We start from the raw sequence: 9999 nt of genomic DNA, 5'->3' as shown, positions 1-9999 counted from the left end.
ACCTCCAGTGCAGCCTGAGAAAAATTCTGCGTGGTCCTGGAAAATAGTTCAAATATACCACAAATTTGGCCCTCCAGCCATTGGAGTTAATCTTTTAGGATGAGATTATTTGCAGAAAAATTCCAATCTTCTTAAATGGAAAGATACAAAGTACTTTCTTTCATGAGTCATGTTTTTTTTCCCTCTTACTTTGGGCCACAATCATCCAGTGACTTTACAAACAGACTTGAGCACACATACAGTTTGGCTAAAAAGAGCCAGTGCTTTCACAGAAGGATCTCATTGACTTTTAATGTAGTCTTAAAACTGTTTCTATGCCAACTAAACATGTTTTTGTACAGTTTTCTTTGCTAGGCAGATTTATACAGACTTTTTTATGGACTCACTATAATAAGCTCTTTTTCTTCCTCTTTGTTTCATTAAAAATATTGCATATGTTTAATTACTTGCTGAGTAGATAAAAAGAAAATAATCCCAATGAAATTATTAAACTTCTTTAAAATGGGAAAGGTGTTTTCCAGTACAAAAAAGTCTGCCATATTTCACCCTGCCGCAGTCTCAGAAGTAGTCGAGTTGACCTCGCGTGAGCTTTTTGACCTTTTTGCCTGAGGTGTGTGGCTCGGGAACTGACGGGCTGAAGAAGGGACACCGCCTTCGCTTTCCCGTCGTCCGACAATGACGTATACCTAGCTCTTGCCGAGTGTCGATCTGGAGGTTTAAAAAAGAACAAAAAAACACTAAGACAAAACTTCTCAGACAGTGGTTCCTCACCCACAGCTTGTCCAGCAGAAGAGAGAGAGAGAGAGGGGCTCCCTGCCTTGACCAATCACAGAAGGGCGAGCACGTGACCACCATAAACAGGAAATGATTATGCTCTGTCCTCTGTTGCTATTTCAGCGCTCGACTGTTCGTAGGTTGGAGTCGAAGGAACAACGCAGCAAAAAGCAGCGCGGTAGTGCTACATACATGTAGTCAGAAAGTATCGCAGTTTGACGGAGGAGGAATGACGACACCACAGAGAAGGTAAGCTTTATTTCTTTATTTTACTGACGTGGACCCGCTTAAAAGTGTACAATAACGACTGTAAGTCATTAAAATGGTCCTATGCTGATATATTGTCATTGCAAATCACGTGAAAATCCCGTAGAAATTCTTGGCCCTGATGTGCATTACCTGCATTTAAGACTACTACACGAAGAGCACAAAGTACATTGTCAGGACTGTTCAGAATAGAAACTAGGATCAGATTTAACAAAGTAATGTTTCATCTGGATTTTTATGTTTTTAACCATTCACCCTAGAATGATGAAATATTTATATTTTTAAGCCATCAGATGCCTGAAATTGAACTTCACTTACACTTTTTATTTGCTTTTAGTCTGCTTATCTAGATTATTAAACAAATTATAATAAGAAGAAATAGATTGTGTTTCCTCTCACCCCTCACCCATTTTTTCACGTTTCCACCCAGAAAATTAAAATGTTAATAATACTTAAGAAAAAAATTAATGTTCCTAAATGACAAGGCAAATAAATAAATAAAAAATTTGAAGAAAATGTTCCTGGTAGATCTTGATTGTGGTCTTGCCTGCTAATTCTAACTTTATTCAGCCAAATTATCAGAGCATAACTTGGCATGCTCTGATAATTGACCAGAGAGTGATATTGTTTTTGTTTTGTTTTTTTCTTGATTAGTTATTATCGGTGAGCTGCAGGTGAAATATTGAAACAAATTCAAACTAAAAAACTCCTGAATGGCTTCAGGAGTGTCCAAAGTGCGACTCCCCACTCCAAAAAAAAATACGAAAATTATATATATAATGAAGAATTATATGTGTTACACCAGCACAGTTGGTCATGCAGATTAAGACTTTTTATTTTTAATGAGTGGAAAACTGCAAATGTTTTTACAGTGGACGATGTTATGGAAAAAAACAAGTATTTGCCTTTTAATAACCAAGTAGTTAAATGTTGTGTAGGTAAAAGAGAAAATTATTCTAAAATAATAATTTTAGAATTTTTAATTGGGGTGGGGAGACTACTTTCAATTTGGGCAGAACATTTGGACACTACCTGCCTACGGGCTTATCTTGTGAGGGTCCTGCCCCTTATCTTGAAAATCAGCAGACAGAACGCATCTGTAACCAAGCAGTTCAATAATGCCAGTCTATACAGTTTTGTCATAACCAACCATTACAAACAAGTTAATCAATTTATGTTTGTTGTGTTTTTTTTATTTATGTTCTTCCGGTTCCTCCATTTTGCACCGCAGCTGACTGACCCACTGCCTGGCCGCAGTGTTCTCTGATAGAGTGTGTGAAGTCTTTTACATCACCCACAGTGAGGTGACAATTATGACTGTGCAAGTGTCGCTGGGAACCGGCAGCAGCAGCCGTAGCCATTAAAGTGACTGAAATTCCATTAGTCATAGGGTACGGTCACATGTCTGCCGACTCTGTTTATTATCTCACTAAATGATTTGCTTTGGTTTATATCGGCTGATCCGACGCGGTGGGAAAGGAGCTCGTTTGAGCCAGTATGAACAGTGGGATTCATTGTGGACGGCTACTTGTGCCACATGTGGACAGTAGGAAACGGTTAACGTTTTATGTTATGTGTTTTATGGCACATAGAGCTCTGTGGTGATCAGGAGAAATGGGAGCAGCACTACTCACTCGGACATGGTGACTGGCTGTAGTCATGGACCCCACCACGTCCTCCACCTATGTTTACGGCAGGGCCTCCGCTGTCGACCAGTTGGACGACTGGGATCTCCTCCCCTCTGTGTCTGCTGGTTCTCTGAGCCAGGAGATGTTCTACGAGGGCCGGGCTGTGGAGGAAAAAAGCAAATTTAAATCCAAGCTGGTTTCAGCATGGAACAGCGTCAAATATGGTCAGTTTTTTTTTTTATTGTTCCCTACACATTAGGAATGCAAATAATTAATCTACTTACGATTAATTATTGATTAATGATTTATTAGATTAAAATGAGTGTCAGTCGATTAAGTACTAACATCAGCTTAGACCTTCTTTTAGTTTTGTAGTTTGGCCGCCATCCAGCAGAGGGCGCCGCTGATCATCCTGGTGATACAGGATGAAAGACGGTGGCGGTAAAGAAGAACAGGAAAGAGAAATGACAGTGCGGGACGCAAAAAACACTTTATGCGCTTCTGTTTTGAAATAAACACTCGACAAGCTCCTTAAGTTTGACCTTAATTGCGTTCATTCAGCCGAGCTACATGGCAAAGCAGCGTCAACTTCATGTTAAAATATCACTGATATGCTACAAAACGGTGGATGTGACGACAATACAGCAGGATCTACGACGGCGTAATGGGAGGAGGAGGGGGGAAAACGGGAGTAAATTTCCGCCAGTTAACTCAAAAATTTTGAGATTAATTCTCCGGAAACGTGTTTTTTCTAGACAAAACACGTTTTTGGCGGAAATTTACTCCTCTTCTTCTAACTACTGCGACCCTAATGCGCCGCTGTACATAAAAGACAAAACTTGCAACATGACGAAAAACAAAAAAACATTGTGCTAAGCACGGTTGAGTTTTGCAGTTCGTGGAGCCGAATTTTAACATTTCTTCAAAAGCAACCACAGACTAAGTTTAATTACGTGAGGACCACAGTTTTCAGTTCATTCAGTCAGCATGTCGTGTCATTTAACCGTATAAGATTAATCATCGATACTTTGCATCCCTACAACACATATTTAGATGTGTTTCTATTTTTTAAGAAGAAGAAATGAACCCCTCTCTTTACTTCACCAGGCTGGACCTTGAAGCAGAAATCCAAATTTAACAAGGGCTCGCCGCTCATCATGCTGGGGAAAACCTACAATCTCAAAGATAGCGGTGAGGTCAACCAAACCAAACATTCGACCGCGCAGCTTTTGGTAATATTTCAAAAAAGTTTTCAATTCCGTCTCTGAACCCTTTCAGGGGACAAGGAGCGTTTCCGCCGCTCCTACGCGTCCTTCCTGTGGCTGACGTACAGACGGGGCTTCCCTCAGCTGCCGGGCTCCTCTCTGACCACAGACAGCGGTTGGGGGTGTGTTCTGCGTACGGGCCAGATGCTACTGGCTCAGGGCCTGCTCATACACCTGATGCCTGCAGGTGACAACACATTCAATTAAACACGCAAATATAATCTAATGGGAGAGTGAAGGAAAATGAAAACATGCTCTTTTAATTAGCTGTTTTGATAAAACTGTTGCTGTGACACTTTTTTTTTTTTGTATTTTAGGTTAGGCGTGGTATTTTGTTAATTATTAGTTTTGCATAACAATCTAAATGTTTTTCACAGTTTAAATGACTTTTATTGGCTTTCATTGGGCTCAAGTAGCCACAAATCGCACAGTTGTTGTTAGGCCTGAAACAATTGTTTCGATTAATCGTGGTGAATCGATTGTCAACTAATTTAATAATCAATTATTCACTCGAGTTTACGGACTCAATATGTTGTTTGCTGAAAACACACTTAGAGCTGTAATTAAGCCAAAAATGTACAAAAATATATACATTTTTGCATTTAAGATAAAGAAACCTTCTTTGTTGTTGAAAAAAAAGGAATTGAATTATTTGCATCTTCTTAATGTATTTCTAATATTGCATAAAAAAGCTTAAATGAGAAATCTGCAGAATGTGCCAATTTTAAAAAAATCTAATTAATCAGAATAATCAAGATTAATTGATAGCTAAGGTAGTTGTTAGTTGCAGCTTTAAAATAAAGTATTTTTGAATTGAATTGAAATTGCTGTCGACGTAGGAAAGAGGCACACAGAAAGCAGCTGAAACGCTACTTCCATAAATGTTATGACGTTCAAATAAAAATCCTTTTAATTGGTGAGGAGAATGACATTTTCTGTGCATAATTTAGTGGAACCTCACTGAAACTGTCACCATCACAAAGTCACACATAGCAGTGAGTAAGCATGATTGTGCTATTGTCACACCGATAACTGATGGCAACATTGAGCAACTTTATAGAAGATTGTAGCAGCAGTTAGCCCTGTCACAATAAAAAAATAGCTGGAAGATAAATTGTCACAGAAATTACTGCGAAAAAGGATAATATTGTTTTGAGACCATTTTTGAGTAAAATGATGGTAATGGCCTAATAATGCAAGTTCATCCTAACTTGTCATGCGATCTGATGAATTGTGTAAATGCTTATCGCGGCAGGCGTAGCTGCAGTGAACTCGCAGGCGTCTACTCTTTCAAAAACAAATAAAATGTGAAAACAGTCGCAGCAAAAACTGAAGCTACAAAGCTTGCAAAACTGCTAAAAAACTTTTTACTCCCACAACTGTGCATGATGTAATTAAGTAACATTTTGGGGAAAAAGAAAAAAAGTCTCAGAACTTCTTCTAGACTGGACTTGGCCTGTGCGGTTCTCCGGCGTCAAGGACGACCTGGACCTGCTCCACCCGGCCGACTGGACAGCAGGGGAAGTCGGGAGCAAGAGGGGCCGGAAGCTGAGCGTCGGCTCCCTCCTGGACAGACCCATGGAAGCCACGCACAGGAGGGTGGTGGGCTGGTTCGCCGACCACCCCACGGCCCCGTTTGGCATACACACGCTGGTGGAGCTGGGGCGAAGCTCGGGGAAGAAGGCCGGCGACTGGTATGGCCCGTCCATCGTGGCTCACATCCTGAAGTGAGAAGTGAATGAATCCCTCGCAGCTGTTGGAGCATCAGAGTGGGAGATTCTTCGTACTCTGACGGTGAATCTGGTCCTGTTTTCAGAAAAGCTGTGGCGGCTTCGGCGGATCTCCCCAACCTGGTCATTTATGTTGCACAAGACTGCACCAGTAAGTGGTTTCCACATAAAATGTTTAAACTAGAGATGCGCCGGTCAGGTTTTCTTTATCTAGACCGATTTCCAATTTTTTTTTTTTTGTTACAGTCTAACCTGCCGATTCCCGTTTTTTGTCTAACAACTATAATGATGCCATATCATGTAAAGTCAACTTTTTTGAGCTTTATATTGTGTTTTAAAGATATTCTCTCATCAAAAACACATCTGGAGTGTTGCTCCCTTGATTTGTTTATGCATGTTTGAGAAAGCCTTTAATCTCCCGTGGCAACCATTCAAACCATGCAAACACCTTTGAGCTCCTTCAGACTAGCCAACAGCAATTAGCAAACACCAGTTAGCATCATGAGCTCTTAATAGGAGTTATGTCTCTGTGAAATGCTGATTTAAAAATGCTGTTAAAGGGTTGACAACGTGATGACTTCCAGAAAACGGAGTTTCAGGAAGAGCAGGAGCTTCTTAAAGAGACAGAGACCCAATTTCAAGGCATTGAATCCATCCATCCATCCAGCCATCCATTTTCTTTACACCCTTGTCCCTTAGTGGGGTCGGGAGGGGTGCTGGTGCCTATCTCCAGCTAATGTTCCGGGCGAGAGCAGGGTACACCCTGGACAGGTTGCCAGTCTGTCGCAGGGCAGGCATTGAATTACGATGTGAAATTTATTTAAAATCATATTTGACCTATAAAGCATTTTTATAACCACTGGAAGTTACATAATTACTTTTTTGTACTTTAAAATGGCACTATATGCCTGGAAAATATGTAATACTGCCTCTTTAATAGGTTGCAGAAGTTTTGAATCAAGCAGGATTAATCTGTATATAGCTAAAAAATATATATTTCTATTAAAGTCAAAAAAAGTGAATCAAAGCTGAAAATGGTGAGATTTCTTTGGTTTGATGCCTTTAATGGACAAGGAAAAAAACTTGGGATCAACAGAATATGGTCAGTTTTCAATCTAATTCCAATTGGTGCATTTCTAATAAATATTAAACTGAATTACCTTTTCAGCTCAGCATGCTGTGGTTTAATAGTTTTTATTTCTTTTTTTTTAATAGTCTACCTCCAGGATGTCAGAGGGCTGTGTGAACGGCCGCTCCCTCAAAGTTGGAAGTCCATCATCGTCCTGGTTCCTGTCCGGCTCGGAGGACAGGAGCTCAATCCCTCCTACATCACCTGCATCAAAGTACTTAAACCATACATGGCTCTGTTGTTAATGAGGAAAGAATTAGCATTCTGTGACCAGAGATGTGCTAACCAGTCAGCGAGAGTCTGGAATGAGCCCATTTTTGTTTAATAAGATAGGCTGAAATGTCCAGAAATTTTATTTTTATTCTGTTCTACTTGCTAAACCAGCAACAAACAAGCATGTTCTGTTCATGCATTTTCTTTCTAGAAACTTCTGATGCTGCAGTGTTGCATCGGGATCATTGGTGGCAAACCAAAGCACTCTTTGTTCTTCGTTGGCTTCCAGGGTACGCTTGGTGACGTTACATCTGATCCATCTAATCACGGTTTTTAAGTTTAAAAAAAAGTATATATTTCATTTTGCCTTCCCTCCACCGTTGCTTCGATGAAGACGACCATCTGCTGTACTTAGATCCTCACTACTGCCAGCCTGCAGTGAACATAAAAAATGACAACTTTCCCCTAGAGGTATGAGTTAGCATTTCACTTCCTTCCCTTTTTATCACTTTCTGTCTCGTGTCGCCTGGTGACACCTGCTCAGTTTATCAACCGTTAAAACATAGTAGGTAGAAGAAACAAGTTCATATAAATACATCTTGTCATTTAAACTATTATGGAACTGACAGAAATCAGAGCTACACTTTAAAAAAAAAATCTCATTGCTGATGATTTTCTAATTTTCTGATTGTCTCATCTTAAAAGGCCAAACTTTATGAATTTTGGGGGGGATTTTATGTGACAAACCAAAACAGTGGTGCATAATTGTTGGGACATCTGTTGTCCCTGAACAATGACTAACTTATCTAGCTAAAAATAAACAGAGGGTATACAGGACAAAGTTAAAATTACTTAACTACACAAATTCCGTCAGTACAAACAGTATACAGAGTTTTCAAACTTATTTTTCTTTTACTTTAAAATTAGTCTATCATAAGAAAATCCCAATAAGATAGATGGTTGTTCTTGGTTGTAACATGACAAAAAGTGGAAAAGTTGATATGTGAATATTTGCATACATTTGTGAATGTTGACCCATTTTTCCGATCTTATCTCTCGTCGCTGTTTGCAGTCATTTCACTGTAAGCATCCCAGGAAAATGCCCTTTTCCCGCATGGATCCCAGCTGTACCATAGGATTTTATGCAAAAGGTCAAAATGAGTTTGAGCTCATGTGCGCAGCTGTGAACGAGGTACGATTTTCTTCTTGCTATGCATCAAAGGTAGCATTTCTTTTTTAAAGGGACAATGTTATGTAAAATAATGTTACGCCCTCATCAAAAACATACCCGGAGTGTTGCTTTAATTCTTTCATGCATGTTTGAGAAACCCTTTAATCTCCTGTGGCAACCACTCCGCTGTGCAAAACGCCTGGGTGGACCTAGCTCCGCCTTCAAGACAAACTCCTCCCTGACAGAGCAGCAGTCCCCATGACTCCCCCACTAAGCTCCTTCAGACTAGCCATCAAGGTAGCTAAAACCAACAAAATGGCAAAAATTTAATTCAGAAAACATCTTTGTTACATGAAAATAAAAAACGTTAACTAATGGGGGGGAGGAACTAAATCAGTGATGACAGTAGAATGCTTTGACATTTTTTGCATTCTGCACCCAAAATTAACCAAGTATGAAACTACTGTAAAATTGTATAACTTATAAAAGCTAAACTAAAGCTAACCAATGTTTACTGACTAACAAAAAATAGAAAACTAACTATACAAACTAGCTCAAACTTACTCAAGTCACAACAAAATTAAATGAAGCTACAATAAAGAAACCCCAAAACTATTCTAACCCTGCTAGCCAGCAGCAATTGGCGAACATCTGGTGAAACTGCACATCTGCTGAGCTCATTATACGAGCTACTTCTCAGTAAAAACGTTGCTAAAGGGTTAACAGAGGAGCCATATGATGATTTCCTGTAGACGGAGTTTCAGAAAGAATAGGAGCTTCTTAAAGAGGCAGAGGCCCAATTTCGAGGCGTTAAATTACAAAGTCAAATTTCTTCTAAGTCATATTTGATATGTAAAGCATTTTTATAACTGAAGATGACATAATTACTTGATTTTGCTATAAAATTATACAATGTGGCTGGAAAACACATAATACCGACCCTGTAAGTTCAGAGAGGTTTAAACGGATATTTCGTTGCGCCTTAATCTTAAAACTCACAGCTTTGATCGACGCGTTCTGCTCCGCAGGCCGTCTCCACGTCGGCAGAGACGTACCCCATGTTTATATTCTCCGAGGAGAAGCGTCGGGACGTGGAGGAGGAAATTGTCAGCAGCATCACTTGCATCCAGAGAAATGGCGAACCGAATAACGAGGACAGCAACAGCATGGACGAGTTTGTTCTGATATGAACAAGAAACGGAGGAGATGGACTTTTTGTCTGATTTGCGTCTGTGCGGAAACCGGTGAGGATTCGCAATCTTCGATGAGCTTGCAGGACTCAGTCGGGAACACACAGGTTCAGCCAGGTTTTAGTCTCCTCTCTGCTGTATTTTTATCTGTGTTTTGTGCATCTTTGAAATTGTATTTATTCCAAATAAAGAACATTTGCATTCATTTCTTTTAGCAGAAGAGCTCAGAGGAACAAAAGTGTCACGTGTTACTTGTTGTAACACGAACCGACAAAAGGGAAGCTTCACGGTGCAATGTGTGTGTTTTGTGCTCGTGTGGCTAGATAAGCTGCTCTCTACATGGACTGGAAACGCGGATTTCTAAATTTTGATTTATGACCCTGTTTGAATTTAAACAAAATAATAAACCATGCTCTCTAAATGGATGTCTTGCTGTGTTCATGGCGGCTTGTCATTGGTGTCTTTTAATGGTAATTCACCCATTGAAGACATTCCACACCAGTTTATTTTTCTATACGTATTCTTAGGAAATATTGAGGTAAATGACCATACAAAGTTCCAAAACTCCTCTCTAATTCAATGTAATTATAGATTATCGTCCCTATTGGCATTCACGCAAGTTCTTCAAACAT

The 9999-nt window shown here is 39.8% G+C and overlaps 1 protein-coding gene across 1 annotated transcript; it reads left to right on the top strand.

Annotated features, from left to right (window-relative positions):
• Positions 1–617: 617 nt before the first annotated feature.
• Positions 618–9792, top strand: LOC103143697 (cysteine protease ATG4D-like). The gene is made up of 11 exons (XM_007560336.2): positions 618–1023; positions 2634–2893; positions 3777–3860; positions 3948–4121; positions 5379–5661; positions 5751–5815; positions 6880–7007; positions 7218–7296; positions 7401–7477; positions 8079–8198; positions 9206–9792. Exons 2-11 carry the CDS (start codon positions 2701–2703, stop codon positions 9365–9367), a joined length of 1365 nt encoding a protein of 454 aa, XP_007560398.1. The 5' UTR covers positions 618–1023; positions 2634–2700; the 3' UTR covers positions 9368–9792.
• Positions 9793–9999: the final 207 nt, after the last annotated feature.

Source organism: Poecilia formosa, unplaced genomic scaffold (genome assembly GCF_000485575.1).
Source record: "Poecilia formosa unplaced genomic scaffold, Poecilia_formosa-5.1.2 Scaffold114, whole genome shotgun sequence".
In the NCBI taxonomy this organism is placed as follows: domain Eukaryota; kingdom Metazoa; phylum Chordata; class Actinopteri; order Cyprinodontiformes; family Poeciliidae; genus Poecilia; species Poecilia formosa.
This window is presented reverse-complemented; position numbering and strand designations above follow the sequence as displayed.

Excerpts from the sequence above, each read along its gene's own strand:
- LOC103143697 (XM_007560336.2), top strand. The coding sequence starts at position 2,701 with ATGGACCCCACCACGTCCTCCACCTATGTTTACGGCAGGGCCTCCGCT. Across the intron at positions 2,894-3,776 it reads ATGGAACAGCGTCAAATATG|GCTGGACCTTGAAGCAGAAA; the intron begins GTCAGTTTTTTT and ends TTACTTCACCAG. Across the intron at positions 7,297-7,400 it reads GTTCTTCGTTGGCTTCCAGG|ACGACCATCTGCTGTACTTA; the intron begins GTACGCTTGGTG and ends GCTTCGATGAAG.